The sequence below is a fragment of the Panicum virgatum genome, chromosome 3N, assembly GCF_016808335.1.
Source record: "Panicum virgatum strain AP13 chromosome 3N, P.virgatum_v5, whole genome shotgun sequence".
Classification (NCBI taxonomy): domain Eukaryota; kingdom Viridiplantae; phylum Streptophyta; class Magnoliopsida; order Poales; family Poaceae; genus Panicum; species Panicum virgatum.
Genome location: NC_053147.1, coordinates 63951130 through 63972831, shown reverse-complemented (window position 1 = coordinate 63972831; position 21702 = coordinate 63951130). Strand labels below are relative to the sequence as shown.

The 21702-nt window shown below is 52.7% G+C and overlaps 1 protein-coding gene across 1 annotated transcript; it reads left to right on the top strand.

Moving 5' to 3' along the window:
* Positions 1-7908: 7908 nt before the first annotated feature.
* Positions 7909-10024, top strand: LOC120666696 (cytochrome P450 81Q32-like). The gene is made up of 2 exons (XM_039946609.1): positions 7909-9151; positions 9231-10024. Exons 1-2 carry the CDS (start codon positions 8336-8338, stop codon positions 9855-9857), a joined length of 1443 nt encoding a protein of 480 aa, XP_039802543.1. The 5' UTR covers positions 7909-8335; the 3' UTR covers positions 9858-10024.
* The last annotated feature ends 11678 nt before the right edge of the window (positions 10025-21702 follow it).

The following is a 21702-nucleotide window of genomic DNA, read 5'->3' as shown; positions in this document are numbered from 1 at the left end:
CTGCTGGTGAGGACCTGCAATGCCCTGATGCCATCGATGTCTTCATGCCACCAGTGCGCATGTAGCGCTTCGCGCATCTCGCCTATGGCCTCGTCGACCCCATTCCGGAGTCGCCGGCGAGCCACATCCGCCACGCTCTGGGCGGCCCTGGAGGGAACCCCCGCGTGACGCTTGCCCCTTCGTCCTATGGTGCTGCCCTCATCATGTTCGAAAGCAATGCTGCTCGTGAGCAGACCATGTTGCTGGCGCCCTTCCTCGGCCGAGAACACACTGTCCGGTTGGAACGTCACACCGAGACTCCCAACCGCTTCCAATTCGGCCATGAGGCGTTCGTCCACCTCGCCATCCGCAACTTTCCCATGGAGCACTGGAACCGCGAGCGCATCATCTACTCCGCCGACCCCTACGCCAACCCGCACCTCGTCAACCTGGTTTGCATTCAGGGCACCGACTTCTCTGTTGTGCTCTTGACAGTCAAGGTGGAAGGCGCGGCGGACATTCCTCTCGAGGAATACATCAAGAACCATGCCGGTCTGGGCGCGGTGGCGCAGATCGAGATCCTCCACGTCGAGCACCTCGAGGATTCCGACTCCAACGGCCTGCCTTCGGGTCCTGCTGCGCCACCCCCCCTGTCGCCGCCAACGCTGCCATCCCTGGGGATGCCCCGCCCCCAGCTTCTGGGCTTCCCTGGATGGTTCGATCGCTGCGGTCTTGGGGATGCCGGGGGCTGGCTCTGCCTACCTAAGGGGTCCATGCACGCCATGCTGCTCGCCACACCTTCATGTCCTTGGGTGACGTGCTGCCGATCCCTATTGGCCGTGACCTGGGCTAGCTCTACTACCTTGAGGTACATGCCCAGCCTTTGCTTTCCAAGCCGGTTTCTGTCTCCTTCCACATGTGTCGTGGGTCCTTCTTTGAGATCCGCACGGTTGGTGAATGCGGCGAGCGGGGCCTGTTCAAGATCCCCACCCAGCCTTTCCGGGCCAACATTCCAGGAGACCAGGAAATATTCGTCGTCAACCTCTGCACCGCCTCCGTGGGGTTCCTTCACCAACTTGCAGAACTGGGGTCCACCCGCTCACTGTCCTGCTCCGTTGACATCCTCGCCACCGGCCTTGGCGCGGCCCCGGCACCGAACATCTCCATCTGGGACGCCAACAACCTGAGCAACAGGCGCCCCCTCCCCCGGCCCGCCTCTGCTGCTTCGCCGGCTTCTTCACCAACCTCCACCGTGCCCGCCGCCCTCGACATTGATCTTGCTGTCCTAGTGCCGCCGGCAGCTGTTGTGCTTGCGCCACCCACTACGCCGGACTTCGACGTCCTCGACCTCGACATCCTGCCGGTGGCTCCGGATCCTTTGCGCAACATTGGGGATGTGGAGTGTCTCATCACCTCCGTGACGATCCCCTTGCCGCCGTTGCCTCTTGGATTCCCGGAGCTCCCCGACGTTGCTCCCCTGGAGCTCTTTGGTGTTGTTGTCCTGCCTCCGCCGAAGAAGACACGGCTTCCTGCTACGACAACGCTGATCCCGACCCCTGCTGCCGCGGATGATGCGGATGATGCGGATGATGCTGCTGTTCGGATCAAGAAGCGAAAGCTGGGTGCGGCCACCTCTGCGGGCAACAAAAACCTCGACGGTGCTGCCGCTGCTGCCTCGGCTACCCCGGCTTGGTGCTTCCAGGATCTGTAGCTTCTGGGACGGGCCTCCGGTGTCCCTGATGGCCACCTCCTCAACTTGGATGGGCATCCCTGCCGTCGACCCGCTGGACTGATGTTTCTGCGGCTTCCTGATCATGCTCATCGGCTCTTTTGTTGCTGCTGGAGAGCCTGCGTTGCTCTCACTTTTGTAATGTACCTGTGCTCAGGTCTTGGTCTGTACTTAACACGCCTTAAAACTCTCGGGAGAAACTCAGTTCTGAGAGCTCCCCGGCAGCCGGAGCATGATTCCTTCATGTTTTATTGCTGGCTTGTTTCCTACCACGGCCTTTCTTGTAACATTTCTCTGGGTTTGATGGTGCGTGGCTCCTCTAATGGCTAGATCTCTCACCATACTTTCCTAGAATGTAAGAGGGCTCGGTGACAGGGGCAAATGCAACAATGTCCGGCTCGCCATTCCATAAACTCCACCTTCCATCATCTGCTTCCAGAAAACCAAACTACACACCATTGACTGCTTCAAAGCTCGCTCCTTTCTTCCTGCTGCCCATGCTTCTTCCTTCTCCTTCCTTGCCTCTAATGGCGCCTCTGCTGGTATCCTTACTGCTTGGGACAAGAATTGCTTCAACCTCACCTCCTCCAGCCACACATCTCACTCCTTGACAACCACCCTCCAATCCACTTAATCTAATCTCACCATCACTGTGACCAACTGCTATGGTCCTTGCCTACATGGTGATAAGCGTGCCTTCTTGGATGATTTGGTCAACCTCCAGTCCTCAGTATCTGGACCTTGGGTTCTTCTTGGTGATTTCAACCTTACCAGGTCGCATGAGGATCGCTCCAATGGTAATTTTGATTCTCTGGAGGCTGACTGGTTTAATGGATCTCTGGATACCATGGCTCTTCAGGAGCTCCCCCTGCTCGACAGACGCTTTACTTGGTCCAACAATCAGGAGGCCCCCATTCTGGTACGTCTGGACAGGTTCTTTGTTAACACTGATTGGAGTTTCTGCCTTCCCAACACGACACATGCCTCTTCTTTGGCTGCTGTTTCGGATCACTGCTAGCTCATCCTTTCTGCGGTTACAACCATTCTGAAGCCTGTGATCTTTCGGTTCAACAATCACTGGCCGCGTGTGGAGGGTTTTGCAGATGTGGTTTCCTCTGCCTAGCTCAGTGTTCCTGGATTGCTTGATCCTCACTGTAACCATGCTGCTCTGCACGTCAGAAAGCTCAAGCGTTGTCGACATGATCTCAAATTCTGGCACCGGCAACAACATTCCCCGTTTGACCTCCTGCAAAACTGTAACTTAGTCATCACCATGATGGACCGCATTGAGGAAGCCTGGCCCTTATTCCTGGCTGAATTCAACCTGAGAGCCTTGGTTCGTACTGCGGCCTTGGAGCAAGGAAAACATATTGCCATCTTCTGGCGCCAGCGAAGCAAATTTCATGCCAATAAACTTGGGGATGAGAATACTAAATTCCATCACATGGCTGCTATGGTGCAATGGCGACGCAACCAAATTCAAACTCTCCAAGCTGCTGATGGTTCATTTGTGACTGATCATGCCTCCAAAGCTGCCATTCTGCATGCCTTCTACTTGGAGCTGTTGGGGCAAGCTGATCACTGTTCTGATATGCCAGATTTGGACTCCCTCCTCAGTTGTACTGCTCTTAGAACTGGTCAAGCTGCTGCTCTGGTTGAGCCCTTCTCCCTTGAAGAGCTCAAGGCCATCCTATTCTCCAAGAAGACCGACACTGCCCCTGGCCCTGATGGCTTTACACCTCTCTTCTTCAGAGCAAACTGGGAACTGGTCAAGCATGATCTTCTCGCTTTCCTGAATGCTTTCCATGTGGGTACTTCTGACCTTCAGCGTGTCAACAAGGATTATCTCGCCCTATTACCTAAGAAAGCTGCCTATCTCCTGGCCAAAGACTACATGCCTATCTCCCTGCAGAAGCATAACCGTGTCACCAAGATTTGTACCAAGGGTATGACACTTCGCTTGCAGCAGTTTGTCCCTCAGCTTGTGCACTCTGATCAGACCGGGTTCATCAAAGGTCGTTGTATTACTGAGAATTTTATTTATGCTATTCAAGTTGTCCAATGCTGCCACAAGTGATGTGCCTTTGTTGTCATCCTTAAGTTGGACTTCAGAAAGGCTTTTGATTCTATTGATTGGCATGCCTTGGATGCTATTCTGCTTGCAAAGAGATTCCCTGTTCGTTGGCAAGCTTGGATCACCAGCCTCAACACCTCCAGCCAGACTGCTGTTGTGCTGAATGGTGTCCCTAGTAAATGGATTCAGTGCCAGAAGGGTTTGCGTCAGGGGGATCCTCTGTCTCCCTACTTGTTCATCCTTGTGGCGGACCTCCTACAGCAAATGGTTCTGCTTGCCTCTCAGCAGGGCCTTCTGCAGCACCCCATTGTTTATTCCCTGCCATGCCCTGTCCTCCAATATGCAAATGACACTTTACTTGTGATCAAAGCTGATCCGATTCAACTGACGCATCTCAAGGCTCTGCTGGATCAACTCTCCTCTTTCACTGGGTTGCACATCAACTATGACAAGAGTACCTTTGTTCCTATAGGTGTTGAACCATCACTGGCTCCTGAGATAGCCCAGCTCTTTGGATGCCAAGTATCGTCCTTCCCCCAGACGTACCTCGGATTGCCTCTCAACTCTACTAAGCTCCGGCTCGTTGATCACCGCCCTCTGGTAGCTGCTGTTGAATCCTACATCCCTGGCTAGTGTGGTAAGCTACTCTCACCTAGTGGCCGGATTGTTCTTGCCAATGCTGTTCTGGGCGCCCGCGCTGTCTATGCCATGTGTTCTACTCTACTTCACAAAGGCACTACTGAAGCAATTGAAGCCAAGAGGCGTACTTTCATCTGGACGGGGGACACCACCTGCACGTTGGGGGGGGGCAATGCAAGGCAGCTTGGGACCTGGTTTGCTGGAATAGAACCCGTGGTGGGCTGGGCATTAAGCGTCTTGATCTTCAGAACAAGGGCCTCATGTCCAAGTTTGTCGACAAGCTCCTGCAGGTTCCGACCACCAACTGGTAGAAATGGTTTCACCTTATGTATGGTGATGGTGCTGGCAGGGACCTTGGAGACGCACATCACCTGGACACTGCGATTTGGACTACTCTCCGTCAACTGCTACCTACCTTCAGAAGCTGCACCAAAGTTCACCTTGGCAGTGATCAGTTTACTAGCTTCTGGTTCGATCATTGGATTGGATCACAGCCGCACGGACTTGTTCCCTGCTCTGCTTTCCTTCTGCCCAAGAACCAACATCACTGTTGCTCATGCCTATCTTCAAGAGCAGTGGCTAATCCCTCTGCATCCGCATCTGACCTCGGTGGCCTCCTCGCAGCTGGGTGCAATCCAGCTTGCCCTGGCTGATGTCGCACTCCTACCACACGTCCCGGATCGTCGCGGCATCGGCAATGATCTTCAGCCTTTCTCCTCCCATGGCTTCTACTTATGGCATATGGAGCAGCGACCGATCGATAGCTTTTCTGATTGCATCTGGTCCAACGCTACCATCCTGAAATTTAAGCACTTCCTCTGGCTGGTGCATCACAACCGGCTGCCCTCTGCTGCCTTGCTCCACCACCGCTGAATCGTTGAATCTGCTCTGTGTCAGTACTGTGGCGCTTATGAGGATCAAGATCGTCTGCTGCTGCGATGTCCTCTTGCATGTGGGTTACTCAATGGTATTGGTTGGAACATTGCTCCCCACTTGACCTCTTTCAGAGAACTTTGGGACCTGCCGTATTTCTCTGATGAGGTCTTCCCGCGAACTCGCTCCATCATCATCACTGATGTGCTCCGGAATGTCTGGAAGGCGCACAATTCCGTTGTCTTCAATTCCTTGTTCCCCACAGTTGCTAGTACTTGTTTGGCTATCCACCAAGACCTGCAACTCTGGTCCATCAGGATGTGATCGCCATTGGGCAAAGCTTACCTCCACGCGTGTTCTGCTCTCCATGTAAATTAGTTTGTACATAGCTTTTCCCCTATACTCTTTTTGCTGTAAATTCTCTATGTACAACCTCATATATTAATACAAATGTGTTCAGGCTGGCGTTTTGCTGGCCGTAGCCCCCTCAAAAAAAATCTCCATGCCTATCCCCCAACCCCAAATCACCAAACCTTAACCCCGTTCACGCATGAACTCGAGAGAGTGAGAGGAGGGAGGAGGAGGAAGAAGACCCATATTTTTTGTAAATTTATTCTAAGATTAACCGCTGATATTCTTTAATACTTCGTCAATCTCGAGGCTCAGCTAACTCAATCTCTCGGAGATGCTTACAAGAATAGAGTATACATGCGTGTGTTTATGAGCATCTGCGTTTGTATTGTATCTCGAAAAAAATATCAATACTTGAATTGTTTTTTTTTAAGGGAAATTTGTATCCAAGACACTCTGAAAGATTGGTTTTGTGTGAAGCACACCTTGAAAGCTGAATTTGTCTCCAACACATCGTAAAATTGCAATTTTGTCTCCAACACATCATGCTGAGTATAATAATCAATTTTAGCTTAGAGATGGTGTAAAAAGACCATTTTGCCCCTAGCCCACTTGTCATCTTCTTCCCCTTCCCTTTCTTCCTTCTCCCGCTGTTCCCTCCCTTCCGCAGACGGCGCGCTCGCCACTGGACCACGCCGCGCGCGGGGCAGACGGCGGGGCACGGCGAGCCCTGTCCCTTTCCTCTCACAGCGAGAAGGGCGCGGCGCCACGGGACCACTCCGGCGGAGCGCGCGGCGGCCACTCCGGCGGAGCCACGGCGGGGCAGTGGGCCTCGCCCGGCGCGAGGGCGGCGCGGGTTGGGCTGCGCGCGCTCGACCCCGCCCCCTCCCCTCCCCTCTCTCCGGCGTCCATGGAGGAGCTCGGAGGCGGCGTCCCATGGAGGAGCTCGGAGGTTGGGCGCGCGGCGGCAGGCGCAGCCGGGCGGGTGCGGGCGCGTGGCGGAGCTGGCCGGCGTGCGGCTGGAGCGGGCGCGTGGCGGGAGCGAGCGGGTGCTGGCGCGCGGCGGGCGAGCGCTGGCGCATTGCGGGAGAGCGGGCGCATGGCGGGAGCGAGCGGGTGTTGGCGAGCGGGCGCGGGCGCGAGGCGGGCGGGAGCGAGCCGGTGCTGGTGCGCAGCGGGCGGGCGCTGGCGTGAGGCGGGCGGGAGCGAGCCGGTGCTAGCGCGAGGCGGGCGAGAGCGGGCTCGCCACCATCCTCGCCACCATGCTGGAGTCCCTCGGCCGTGGACCGAGAGCATCCGCTGTGAGTACATCAAGCTCATCGACGACTTCTTCTCCATCCCGTTCCCCTTCGCCCACCTCCTCCTTTTCACCATCTAAGGCCAGGCCCCCAAGGTGCTCGCCCGTTTGCCTATCTCTGCTAGTGGCTGGCTTCGAGATGACGTCCATGCTCATGAGTCAAGACGCGTGCGACACGGGATCCGCGTGGCGGGGCGGCGCGGTCAGCGCGGGGGTGCGGACGCGCGCGCGACGGCCGGCGATCTCGCGGGCTCCGCGCGACGGCGCCGCAGTCGCGAGCTCCACCAGCACGAGAGGAGGCGGGGGGGGCCTGCCGTGCGGCCGGCGCAGAGAAGAGCCGCGAGCGCCAAGATTACGTCGGACCGCCACTCGCCGGCATGGAGTGGGGATTTTTTTCCTCAGTCCTGGAGGCTAGAGAAGGCGGACGGGTGAATGAAGCCACCAGAATATCTAAGGGTATTTTTGTCCTTTTGCAACTAGTCTGTCACCTTCAGGGAAGGAAAATATTAATTTGTTGAAGGTGGTGTGCTACAAACCAAATCACGTTTTCGTGATGTCCCAGGGACTAAATCGAAGAATGTAGTGTCCAATGCACTAATTCACGTTTTGAGGATGTGCCCCTGACAAAATTCCCTTTTTTAAAAAAACCTGCGACCACATAGCATAATCTTTTCCATGGGCCCGGTCCATCATTGAATCGGAAAAAATATGTCAATGCTTAATTGTTTTTTTTAGAAAGTCTGCAGCCACGTACCCTAATCCCTTCCGTGGACCCGGCCCATCATTGAACAAATGATCACTCGAAAAAATATCAATGTTTGAATTGTTCTGTAAAAAAAAAGTCTGCTAGGTAGCCTAATCCTTTCCGTGGGCCCATTTAACCAAGGATCACTGATCGCATCATCAAGATGCTGATATCCATCGAAGAAAACAAAATCAGCTAGCTTGTCGCTGCCCCAGCACTGTTCGGAAGTCAATGGAATCAATAGATCGATGACGACGATAAAAACAAAATGGAGGTATCTGCGCCGAAGCCTAGCTAGCTAATGGCGTCTTGGCAGAGGCCGTACGTGTGCGGACGCTCCCTTCCTCCCGGAATCGTCGTCAACCTTTCGTCCTTTCGCTGGCTCGATGCTTAGCTGAGCTAAGGTGGCCGGCCTCTCGCGCACTCATCTTGGTTGACCCAGCCGTAGGTGTATTTGCGGTTGGAGGATCGGAAGAGGGGATTTGTTGATGTTAAGAGAGACGACCTCTATATAAGATCTCTTCTGCCCCCACTCCTTCACCCATCCTACATTCCTACCTCCTCCAGGCTCCAGCTACGGCGCCGCGACCCCGGTCGGAGGAGTCCACTCTGTACGTGGCGGTAGTGAGCCCCTCGCCATCGCCATCCATGGACGTGTTCGCGAGCGGCGATGCAATCCTGCTTCTCGTTGCCGTCGCAGTGTCCCTGCTCGTCGGCGCTGCCGTCTGGTCCAGGCGTGGCCGGGGGCACGGCGATGCCGAGCCCAGCCCGCCGTCGCACCCGCTGCTGGGCCACCTCCACCTGCTCGGCAAGCCGCTGCACCGCTCGCTGGCCGCGCTCGCCGCCGCGCACGGCGGCCCAGGGGGCCCGGCGCCGCTCCTGTCCCTGCGCCTCGGCGCCCGGCCCGCCCTGCTGGTGTCGGACCACGCCGCGGCCCAGGAGTGCTTCACGGCGCACGACGCCGCGCTGGCGGGCAAGCCGCGGCTGCTTGCCGGGCAGCGGCTCGGGTACGGGTGCACCACGGTCACCTGGACGCCCCATGGCGACCACTGGCGCGCCCTGCGCCGGTTCCTCGCCGCGGCGACGCTCCGGCCCAGGCTCTTCGAGCTGGTGCTCAACGTGATGATGCGCGCACTCACCGGCGCGCCCGCGCACGGCGGCGACGTGCGCAGGTTCCAGGAGATCGTCGAGGAGAGCTTCGCGGTGATGGGCGCGCCCAGCGTCGGGGACTTCTTCCCGGCGCTGCGCTGGGTGGACCGCCTGCGCGGCGTCGACGCGGCGCTAGTGCGTCTTCAGGCGAAACGCGACGCGTTCGTCACCGGCCTCATCGACGACCAACGGCGAAGGCGCGACGCCGGTAGTGGCCGACACTCGGAGAAGAAAAGCATCATTGACGAGCTCCTGTCGCTGAAAGAAATTGATCCCGAGTACTACACTGCCACTATCATCAAAGGCATCGTCATGGTGAGCAGTCTCTCTCCTGTCAACATGGTGTTTGGCCCATTGTAACATAGTTGCAATATCCATGGTGATGCATCTGCAGATACTACTCACTGCCGGGACCGACACGTCAGCGCTAACCACTGAATGGGGAATGGCGCTGCTGCTGACAAACCCGGAAGCGATGCGGAAGGTGAGGGCTGAGATAGACACCAAGGTTGGCACCGCACGGATGGTGGAGGAGTCGGACATCACAAACCTCCCATATTTGCAATGTGTGGTCAAGGAGACCCTCAGGTTCTGCCCTATTGGTCCGATCATCCCGGCACACGAGGCAATGGAGGACTGCACCGTCTGTGGGTATCATGTCCGTCGTGGCACGATGATCCTTGTCAATGCTTGGTTGATCCATCGGGACCCTAAATTATGGGAGGCGCCTGGAGAGTTCAAGGCGGAGCGGTTCTTGGATGCTGGCATGGTGACCGCGGTCACCATGCCCATGCTGCCGTTCGGGCTTGGACGGAGGCGCTGTCCTGGAGAGGGTCTGGCAATGCGTCTTGTCAGCTTGACGCTGGCAGTACTTGTTCAGTGCTTCGAGTGGGATGTCAGTGAAGACAGTGTCGTTGACATGTCTGAAGGTGGCGGGCTGTCCATGCCGATGGCGAAGCCGTTGGCAGCAATCTGCCGACCCCGGGAGTTCGTCAAGAGCATGCTCTCTGCATCGACATGAGGAACTGAACACAGACTTCTGAAGAATAAAAGGAATTGTGTAATGTTGAACTTCAAACTGTTCAATAGTACTGCTACTGCCTATGTTAGTAAGGAAAAGTATTTACATATAGGTTCCTATATGTGCTACAATGCATGATCAACCTTGTCGCTTATTCCAGCTCTCCACTCTGCTTTTGTGTCATGAAGTTCAAATATAGAAAAACACCAATGAATCACAGAATTGACAGCCCGAAAAATGCAAGTTGCAATTAGCAATCAGATTTCACAGCCTATTTATCGAATTCCCCACAACTAGCACAGACAACTAACTCAACTAATCTCATGTAAACGCCTGTTCGCCAAATATACGAAATACTCTAGGGATGTGGATTGGTGCTACAGTATTCCAGATCTAACACTTGAGGGGCCTCTGATTTCAGATCTAAAACCAGCAGTGCCCTCTGTTTCAGAGATTGAGCTATTGAGGAATGCTTCTGAATTTCTGATGGTTCAAATTAGCTTTCTGATTCAGAGACTGACCTGATGCTTAACATTACCCTTGTGACTTCTGAAGTTCTGATGATTTCAGGGACAACTGGATAGTTAGCATAGAAGATCATTACATAAGCAATTCGGGAGACTTATATTATCCTGTTGATTTCTGATACAGCGAATGTTTCGGTAGTTTCCTATTTCTCCATATATAAGCGAAGTTAAAACCTCAGTCTGCCAGTTCCAAATGACATTGCTGGAAGCAGGCAAGCAGCAGCAAGTTCAACACAAATAATTTACCGGGGAACCATTCGTACCTGTGTACCTGCCATCAGTTCCACACTTTTACCTCTCTTTTTTTCATTACTGGAATGCAATGAAGCAAACAACCAGAAGGATCTGTCCCCACATCTGCACTGAGATTCAGTAAGGATCCATTATCAACTAGCTTGTCAATAGCTGCAATGCTGTATTCCTGTCAAAGCCTGAAGGGAGAGCATGAGATGAAGAGAGCATAACTTTTCGGTATTAGGTTGCGGAACTTTGGCATGTATGCTAATGTCACTAGAAAACATATTAAAAGTATACTCGGTTATGAAATACTGTCTCAGAGACAATACAAGAGTAAACAAATTACTGGCTGGATATTTCACACTGTGATGTGGAAGCCGGAATATTGAAATGTTCCTTTATCTAAAAAAACAAATTATTGTACTTACTAGCCGGACGGGGTAAACTGGACAACACGTAGAAAGAAAAAAAAAGCTACAAGTTACTAGCCCAAAGGGGACAAAAGGAAAAATACGCCTTCAATAACACTTTCTTTGACGTAGTCAGGCCTGGTCATGCGATCTGCATACGAAAGCAATCTTCATCTTTCAGATTCGGCAATCAATCTGACAATCCGCATATGACAATTAGTCTCCCGTGTTGAGAACATCCAAGAGGTACGCATATGAAAAGCATGAGCATAAACTAATCTCGTAACACTTGTCAGTTGTCACACCCAAGACCCAGAACTGTGTCTTAGTTCCCTTTTAACAGGTGTAACTACTGCTGAAAGTTACTGCCCAACGACTTCAGAAGCTTCTCTATCTCTTCTCAGCAAGTTTTACTTCCCTTTTAACAGGTGTAACCTACTGCTGAAAGTTACTACCCAACGTCTTCAGAAGCTTCTCTCTCTCTTCTCAGCAAGTTTTACCTTCAGGTCAATGCCGTACCAGAATGGCGGCTAATACAGACACGACATCGTGTCAGAGCCATGGAGGTAGGCCTGATCAAGCACCGATTTTCTTCCATCCATGTCATCAGCCACTCTCCCGGCGGCGCTACCCATGCACCACGTCGCCAGAACATCTCTTTCGCACCTTTGTTCTGTTTCTAGACATGTACGAGGCCTCCTTCAGGATCCATCCATCATAGGGGGCTGTTGTGGCCAAACATGATGAGGAACGAGAGTACTCTATTCTATTTGTGATGAGTGAATTGTCAACCGTACGGTGTGATCGTGCGCTTGGTCTTTGGATTACAGGTACACGGGCGTCAAGTGTCGACAGGGAGCTGCCGTGGAGGTGCTGTGGCCGATGGACCGTGCGGTGGACGGCGGCCGGGACCGGAGCTCGGACCCGGGCGGCAGCTGTGGCGTCCACTCCTGAATCGAGGGCGCAAGCGGCGACGGAAGGTGGGTTTCTTGATTTGCGCCACAAAACCAAGGAGGCGGACGGCGGTTGAAGACGCCAAGTCGTGGAGGCACGGGCGTCTGTCTCGGGACTGGCGGAGGCGACGGGCGTCTACGACGTCTAGGGCCTTGCTGCGGGCGAGGAGGTGACGGGCGTCGGGCGGCGTCTAGGGCCGTCAGAAGGCCGAGACGGGAACGGCGTCTAGGGCCACGGCGTGGAGGCGGGAATCTTCCCGCGCGTGAGGTTTTGGCGGTTTTCTCAAAACCGGCCACCTACCCGGATTTCACGGACCCTCCAAAACCGCGGACCGGATCTTCGTCGACGTGGCGGCATCGCAGCAAAGACTTCGAGTCGAAGAAAGAAGCTCCGCCGTCGATCGAGGCTGTACAGCACGGTGCTGTTGACCCGACCGGTCTGACCGGTCCCCTGGACCGGTCTGACCGGTCTGGCCGCAGCAGCCGGGTATAAATACCCCCACCAGCCCGTTGCTGGGGGAGTCTCTTGAGTCTTTTATTTTCTCTGAGTTTTTCCTTCTCCCAGCCTCTGCTCTAGGTTAGGGCCAAGGACTCCAACGCAAAGAGAGTTTAGATTATAGTTATTCTCTTCAATCTAGTGGGTGGATGATGGGCGGATGGCTCTAGCCTTTATATAGGTGAATTCCTCGGTGATTAATGGATGAAATTTGTTTGAGATTCACGTGTGTGTGCTGAGCATCTCGTCCTCCCCTTCTTTCTTGCGTTTTGGGTTTAATTCTCCTCTTTTGGTGTGTTTCTTGTTTGGAGGAGATCAACCCTTGAATTCGTGGTTTGATGGACTCTTTGTGACGATTCTAATCCTTCTAGCCGTGTGCTAAACCTACTGGAATCGAGAGTTCTCACGAATTGACGATTTTGTGTTCTTGAGAAAACCCCAATCCTCTTTGATCTTTCCTCGATTTCTCTCGATCCGTGAATCTTTTGGGTGAGATCCTTTGGGGATATGTTCATGGGGTAGTTACGAAGCTTTCCTCCAAGTTTCATTGGATTTGGACTTTGTTTGCTTGAGATTTGACATTTGGAGCTTTGTTGGCGGGCTGACTGGGAGAGACCGGTCTGACCGGTCTGCAGTTTGAAATTCCCAGCCCGACCGGTCAGACCGGTTCAGTACACCGGTCAGACTGGTCTGTGTGTGCTGTGCTGCAATTTGTGAAGTTTCACTCGCTTTGCTTCCGCGCTGCAACCTGGGTCTTCTGCTTCGAGATAGCTGGTCCATAGCTATTCTCGCTTACCTGGGTTGGAGGGCTTGCGGTGATTTTGGGACATAGGCCGACGATTCGAATTTTGAAGAAATTTTGATCGGCTCCCATTCGCCCCCCTCTGGTCGCCAGTTTCGGTCCCTCAATTGGTATCAGAGCTCGGTTGAGGTTTTCAGTACCTTAACCGGTTCGAAAACCACTCGGCGACCATGGCGAGTCTTGGTAAGATCCCAGTGTTTTCTGGCGAGGACTATGCCTACTGAAAGGTTCGCATGAGAGCCTTCCTGCAGAGCATGGGAGCCGAGGTCTGGAAAATTACCACGAACCAGCTTTACGAGGTGCTGGCTATTCGGGCCACACCTCTTCAGGTGACCCAGCACGAGGCTAACGCCAAGGCCGTCAATGCCTTATTCGCTAGCGTTTCTTGTGCGGAGTTCTCACGCGTCCAGGGTTTTCAGGAAGAACACAAAATTTGGACGTGCCTTGAGAACTACCACGAGGGTACACCTCAGGTGAAGGCTAGACTATTCGAGACTCACTGGCGTGAGTACGAGAACTTCACACAGGAGCCGGGTGAGAGCATTGACTTGATGTTCAGTCGTTTTCAGTCGATTGTGAACAAAGTCAATGCGAACAGATCTGCTGGTGCCCTTGAGTACACAGAGCACGAGAAGGCCCTTAAGTTGCTTTACGCACTTGATCGCTCTGTGTGGGATCTCAAGGTGAACACCATCATTGAGTCTGCTGGCTATGAGACTCTGACGGTGAACGAGCTTTTCAGCAAGCTCAAGGCCACGGAGGTGGATAACCAGACACGAGCCAAGCTTAATGGTGCCCCTCCTTCCAAGAGCGTCGCTCTTGTGACCGGCCCAGGTGGTGGATCGGGCTCTAACGCTAACTCTGCTCTTGGCTTTTCTCTTGCCTCTTTGCCTTCTGTTTCAGATGAGCAGCTGGAGACGCTGGGCGACAACGACTTGTGCCTCCTGATCAGCAAGTTCCAGCGCGTCTACCACAACAGGCAGAGGAAGAAGAACCCCGGGTGCTACAACTGCGGCGATCTGAACCACTTCGTCGCCGATTGCCCTAAGAAGTCCGGCGGTGGCCAGAACAACTCCTTCGACTACTACCGCCACCGCCACCGCGACGAGGGAGGCTCCAACAAGGAGCGTCGGCGCCACAAGCACCGCTGTCGTGACCGGGGAGGACGCTTCGACAAGGAGTCGCTCAAGAAGCGCTTCCAGTACAAGGCCAAGAAGCGGGAGAAGGCCTTCCTGGCGCAGCTCAGCGACCTCGACAAGAGCTCCGACACCGACCGCTCTTCTTCACCGACCTCCGACGACGACGACAAGAAGAAGTAGAAGCGGGACAAGGAAGCCACCGGCTTCATCGGCCTTTGCTTGGCGGCCGGTCGGCGCAAGAGCTTCTGCACCATGGCGGGCGAAGCTGATGGTGCTCGTGCGTCTTCGGGTGGACATGCTACACCGACGCACTCCGGCTTTTCTCTTGGATCCGAGAGCGATTCAGAGGTAAACTCCACGATCGACCTACTTGATACAGAGGTTAGGGAGTTGTACGCCGCTCTCGACAACCAGAAGAGACTGCTTAAGGAAGCAGCTAGAGAGCGTAGAAAGCTTAGGGCTGAGCTGGCTTGTGCTAGGGAGAAATCTAGTGAGGATAAGTGCGCTGGCTGCATATCTCACATGAACGATCTTATTGCTCTCCGTGCCAAGCATGATGAGAACGTTGCGAACTTAGATGTTGCTATGACTTCGCTTTCTGACGTGTCTCATGAGCTCGCTAAGGCCAAGCATGAACTTGAACTGGTTAAGGACGCTCCCATTGTTAGTGATGTGCTAGAATGTGATGAGTGTCCTATCTTTAAGGCTGATCTAGCTTCTTTGCAGTCCAAGTTTGCTACTGTTGTTTGTGAACTAGAGGAGCTTAGATCTAGGCCTACTTTACTTGGCGCTTGTAAGCTTTGTCCCACACTTAGGTCGGAGCTTAGATCAAGTCTTTTGGAAAGACTAAGGTCGTAGAGTCTAGCACTCCTATTGACTGCTCTGTTTGCCCTGGTTTGATTGCTGATTTAGATAGTCTTGCGGTAGAGAAAGCCAACTTGGAGAATGAGAACACATACCTTAGGGCGATTCTGAGTTGGGTTTCTAGCAGTGAGCCGCAGTTGGGCATGATGATTAAGCAGTTCAAGCGTGGTGATGGATTTGGGGTCGGTTACACATACACGAAGTCAGACTTTGACAGGTTGTATGGTAAGATTGGCAAGGCTTCTGGAAACACTGCTAGCACTAGCACGCATCCTTCGCTTGTTGACCCCGCGGATGGTGTGCTTAAAGAACCACCGAAAGCACCTCCACAGAAGCAGGTTTGGGTTCCAAAGCCCAATGTGCTGAGGAACCCCCTTGACACGCTCCCTGCTGCCATAGCTCAGGTTGCCCAGAAGAAGAGGGCTCCTCCTCCCCGTCCGCAGGCTAGGCCTCCACCTCCCAAGCGTGAGGTGAGGTACCACTATGAGTTCTGTGACAGGGAAGGTCACCTGGAGGAGTTTTGCTTCAGGAGGAAGCGGGCTGTGAGGAGAGAGCAAGAGAGACGGAACACGGACATGTACTCTGCTCGGGTGCATGATCCTTCTCAGCGTGGTGATAGACGAGATGCTAGGGCGCGCCGTGTAGGTGGAGGTCAGGGAGACGGTGGTGGTTACCGTGCTCTAGCAGGTGGTCGCTTTGCCGGTCGTGCTCCTGGTCGTTTTCAGTACGGCTATGGACCACGGGACCGAGGCTTTGGAGGAGGTTTTGAGGCTCCACGCTTTCCTCGCGGTGGTGTTCGTCAGTCACGCGGTAGACGGGACAGGGGATACGCTTTGTCTGGTTTTGCTAACCCTTCTGTAGAGCAAATGGCTCGACACTGGTTTGCTTCTCACTTTACTAACCCCAGGGTTGAGACATTTGCTCACCCTTTGTCTCACTACTGATGTGCAGGTCGGAGGCTTGGAGAACAGGTGGATCATGGACTCCGGTTGTTCGCGCCACATGACCGAAAATGACAAATGGTTCTCCAGCCTCACCCCAATGCGCTCAAAGGAGTACATTGTGTTCGGGGATAATGGAAGAGGAAAGGTACGTGGACTTGGCACTGTTCGAGTTTCTGATCGCTTTACCCTGAGAGAAGTTGCTTTGGTTTCGAATCTTGGCTTTAATTTGCTCTCTGTTTCGCAACTTCTTGATGAGGGGTTTGAGGTTCGCTTCAAGGAGGGCTGCTCGCGTGTTTTGGATTCTAGAGGAGATTTGGTTTGTCAGATTACACCTCGCGATCGGGTTTTCTTGGTTGACTTCTCTAGAACTCCTCTTGGCCCTTCTCGTTGCTTGTGGGCTGGTCCTTCTTCTGATTTGTGGAAGTGGCATAGGAGACTTAGACATTTGAGCTTTGACTTGTTGTCGAGACTGAGCTCACTTGGCCTGATCCGAGGATTGCCCAAATTGAAGTTTGAAAAGCACATTATTTGCCATCCGTGTCGCCACGGAAAGATGATTGCCACTTCACATCCGCCTGTTAATCAGGTGATGACCTCTCACCCTGGAGAGTTGCTACACATGGACACTGTCGGTCCGTCTCGGGTGATGTCTGTTGGTGGGAAGTGGTACATTCTTGTGATCGTGGACGATTTTTCTCGCTATTCTTGGGTCTTTTTCATGAGAACAAAGGATGAGGCTTTTGAGTTTGTTCGAGACTTGATCTTGAGGTTGAAAAATGAGCTACCCCAAGCCATGCGAGCGATTCGCAGTGATAATGGCACAGAATTCAAAAACGCTCGTTTTGACGCCTTTTGCAGTGATCAAGGGCTCGAATACCAGTATTCTTCTCCCTACACTCCACAGCAGAATGGAGTTGTAGAGCGGAAGAATCGGACACTGGTTGAGATGGCGAGGACGATGCTCGATGAGCATAGGACTCCTAGCAAATACTGGGCTGAGGCGGTTAACACCGCTTGTTACGTGTCCAACCGCATTTTCTTGCGTGCTTTCATGCACAGGACTTCTTATGAGTTGCAGTTTGGACGCCAGCCCCGTGTTGATCGTCTCAGAGTTTTCGGTTGCCGGTGCTTTGTGCTGAAAGATGGAAATCTTGATAAGTTTGAGTCTCGCTCGTCTGACGGTATTTTTCTCGGTTATGCTTCTCACTCTAGAGCGTACCGTGTGCTGATTATTGATACTAACATCGTCAGAGAGACTTGTGGAGTCACTTTCGATGAGGCTGCACCGTGCAATTCTTCTGTCTTTGAAGTTGCAGGAGATGATGAGCTCGGCACCTCCATCTTTGAAGATGAGGAGGAAGAAGCTGCAGATGGCGACGCTGAGGCTACCACGCGTGCTGTGGACCCAGCTATCTCTGCCACGAGCTCGGATGATGACGACGGACCCGACCCGACTACGTCTACTTCCCGGGGGCAGTTCGAGGAAGTGACTCAGGCTTCACCAGCTGCACCTGAGGAGACACCAGTTTTGGTTGAGGAGGAGGCGACTTCGACATCGGAAGCACCGCGACACATTTAGTGTCGCCATCCACCTCAACAGATGCTAGGTGATCTCAACGAGCGAGTCACCAGGTCCAAGGTAACAAGTATCGCTGGCTTTGCTCATTCAGCGTTTGTTGCTTCTTTTGAGCCCAAAGATATTGGACACGCTCTTTCTGATTTTAATTGGGTCAATGCCATGCATGAGGAACTTCAAAATTTTGAAAGAAACCAAGTTTGGGTTTTAGTCGAGCCTCCACCTGCTTGTAATCCCATCGGAACGAAGTGGGTTTTCAAAAACAAGCAGGGTGAGGATGGTTTGGTTGTTCGGAACAAGGCTCGTCTTGTTGCCCAGGGGTTTTGCCAAAAAGAGGGTATTGATTTTGAGAAAACTTTTGCACATGTTACTCGATTGGAAGCTATTCGAATCTTTCTTGCATTTGCTGCTTCCAAGGGTTTTAAGGTTTTACAAATGGATGTTAAATCTACCTTCTTGAATGGTTTTATTGAAGAAGAAGTTTATGTGAAGCAACCCCCCGGTTTCGAAAATCCCAAGTTTCCAAACCGTGTTTATAAACTTCAGAAAGCTCTTTACGGTTTGAAACAGGCACCTAGAGCTTGGTATGATAGATTGAAAACCTTTTTGCTGGCTCAGGGCTTCAAAATGGGATGTGTTGATAAAACTTTGTTCCTCATGCGATCAGGCACTGATTTTCTTTTAGTTCAAATATACGTGGATGATATTATCTTTGGTGGCTCTTCTCACGCTCTTGTCTCCAAGTTTTCTGAGCAGGTGTCCAGGGAGTTCGAGATGAGCATGATGGGTGAGTTGCAGTTCTTCCTCGGGCTGCAGATCAAGCAAATTCCTCAGGGCACTTTTGTCCATCAAGCCAAGTACACTAGAGACTTGCTGCGGAAGTTCGACATGAGTGACTTGTCTCCTCAGCCAACTCCGATCAGCACATCTACGGCGCTTGATGAGGACTTGGACGGCGAGGCGGTGGACCAGAAGGAGTATAGGAGCATGATCGGCTCTCTCCTGTACCTAACGGCGACGCGACCGGACATCCAATTCGGCGTCTGCCTCTGCGCGCGGTATCAGGCTTCGCCGCGCACCTCCCACAGGCAGGTGGTGAAACGCATCTTCAAGTATCTGAAATTCACCCCTGAATTTGGTCTTAGGTATTCTGCGGATTCTTCTTTGGTTTTGGTGGGCTTTTCTGATGCCGATTTTGGTGGGTGTCGGTTGGATCGCAAGTCGACATCCGGCACTTGTCAATTTCTCGGTACATCTTTGGTGTCTTGGTCCTCTCGCAAGCAGGCTAGTGTAGCGCTTTCTTCCACAGAAGCTGAGTATATTGCCGCTGCTAGCTGCTGCTCCCAGATACTTTGGATGAAGCAAACCTTGCAGGATTATGGCTTGAGTTTCGGTAGGGTTCCCATCTTTGTAGACAACATGGCCGCTATTAACATTGCAAAGAACCCTGTCCTACACTTCAGAACCAAACACATAGATATCCGATTCCATTTCCTGCGAGATAACCATGAGAGAGGACACATAGACTTGATCCATGTCCCTTCAGAGAGGCAAACCGCAGATATCCTCACCAAACCACTAGAGCAGGACACCTTTGCTCGCTTGCGAGGGGAGCTTGGGGTTTGTTACCCCTTTTGATCGCTGACTTTTGTTTTGGTTAGCTTGGTAGGTCTTTGTTTTGCTTCTCTTGGTTTTCTAGATTTGATAGTTGCATTGTGCATATGCATTGTACATGTTTGCATTTTGCATTGTCTCACTTGCACTAGCATTCTTGTATACACTGCTATGATCTTCTAGTACATGCTAGTGTGAGTTGATAAATTTGATCATGTATAGCTTGCTCCACTGTGTATATGACATCATCTGAGTTAAGCTATTTTGATTTGAAAAACTGAAAACATGATCACCCTGTCTTGGCTACTAGCATGTTAGGGCGTGTTGATATGCTTTGCTATCTTATTCATGCTAGTGTGGCTTTTCGTTCAGCAATTCATACTTGAAATGATTTAAATCTGATAAAATTGCTTGAACTGTTCTTGAAATGAATTGAAAAGATCCAGGTGGGATTGCTTGTCGCACTGATCGAGCTTTCGGGACGGCTCACTTTGCACTTGTGAGAACCCGGGCAAGGCTGTGCATGACTGAAACGAGTGCTTTAAGCTTCTGATTGTCTTTTGGCATAGGCTCGGCCTTGTTGCTAAGTTAAGCATGACAAGCTTTCAACCCCTGGCACTAAGAATTGCTTGCTATAAATTTGATTGAAAAATAAATGTTGGCAACTTGTTTTAGCTGATTTGGCTCACATGTATGAGTATGAGTAGCATTGCTTTTCATTCCCTATTTGTTAGTGCTAGATCATGGGTGATGCTTTTATTTCTCCTAAACTGAACTTGCCTAGCTCTAGACTGATTTGCTATACCCTGTTGAGCTAGATGCAGGTCTTGTTTATGGATGCACACATGCTTGTGACTAGATGTTGCTCATATCATTGTATCCCTGAATGCTTTCACTTACACCTCCTGCATTGCATTCATTGCATAGCATCTGTTCAGGGGGAGTTTCAGCTTCAGGGGGAGTTTTAGGTCTTTTTAGGCTTGATGTGTGCATGTGCCAACAAGGGGGAGAATTTTGAGAAAAGTGATCGAACAAGAGGGAGACTTGTTTGATTTTTGAAAAACTTGTTGTGCACAGGGCTTTGATAGTGCATCATTTTGGGAGAGTTGCACTTGTGAGAGGGAAAGGAGTTTCTGCTTTGGTTTTGGCTCCTGGTTTTTCTCGTTTTCTCTCTGCTTCTTGCATGACTGCGTCGAGCGTTACCTCTGTCTTTGAGGAGTCATGTTTTGGCTTTTGATCGATTGCGTCGAGCCGTTGCCCTTGTCTTAGGGGATCGATCTCTGCTTGAGTAAGTGACTGTTTCTGCTTTTCTGAGCTTTGTGTCACTTGCTTGAGTTCTTCCCTTTCTTGCTTCTCTTTTTATCACTTCTCTGCTTTCAGGTGGTGTGTTGACAATGCACTCATCAAGGGGGAGATTGAGGAACGAGAGTACTCTATCCTGCTTGTGATGAGTGAATTGTCAACCGTGCGGTGTGATCGTGCGCTTGGTCTTTGGATTGCAGGTACATGGGCGTCGAGTGTCGACGGGAAGCTGCCGTGGAGGTGCTGTGGCCGATGGACCGTGCGGTGGACGGGGGTGAAGGGCAGCCGGGACCGGAGCTTGGACCGGGCGGCAGCTGTGGCGTCCACTCCTGGATCGAGGGCGCAAGTGGCGACGGAAGGCAGGTTTCTTGGTTTCAGCCACAAAACCAAGGAGGCGGACGGCGGTTGAAGACGCCAAGTCATGGAGGCACGGGCGTCGGTCTCGGGACTGGCGGAGGCGACGGGCGTCGACGGCGTCTAGGGCCTCGCTGCGGGCGAGGAGGTGACGGGCGTCGGGCGGCGTCTAGGGCCGTCAGAAGGCCGAGGCGGGAACGGCGTCTAGGGCCACGGCGTGGAGGCGGGAATCTTCCCGCGCGTGAGGTTTTAGCGGTTTTCTCAAAACCGGCCACCTACCCGGGTTTCGCGGACCCTCCAAAACCGCGGACCGGATCTTCGTCGACGCAGCGGCATCGCAGCAAAGACTTCGAGTCGAAGAAAGAAGCTCCGCCATCGATCGAGGCTATACAGCAGGGTGCTGCTGACCCGACCGGTCTGACCGGTCCCCTGGACCGGTCTGGCCGCAGCAGCCGGGTATAAATACCCCCACCAACCCGTGGCTGGGGGAGTCTCTTGAGTCTTTTGTTTTCTCTGAGTTTTTTCTTCTCCCAGCCTCTGCTCTAGGTTAGGGCCAAGGACTCCAACGCAAAAAGAGTTTAGATTATAGCTATTCTCTTCAATCTAGTGGGTGGATGATGGGCGGAT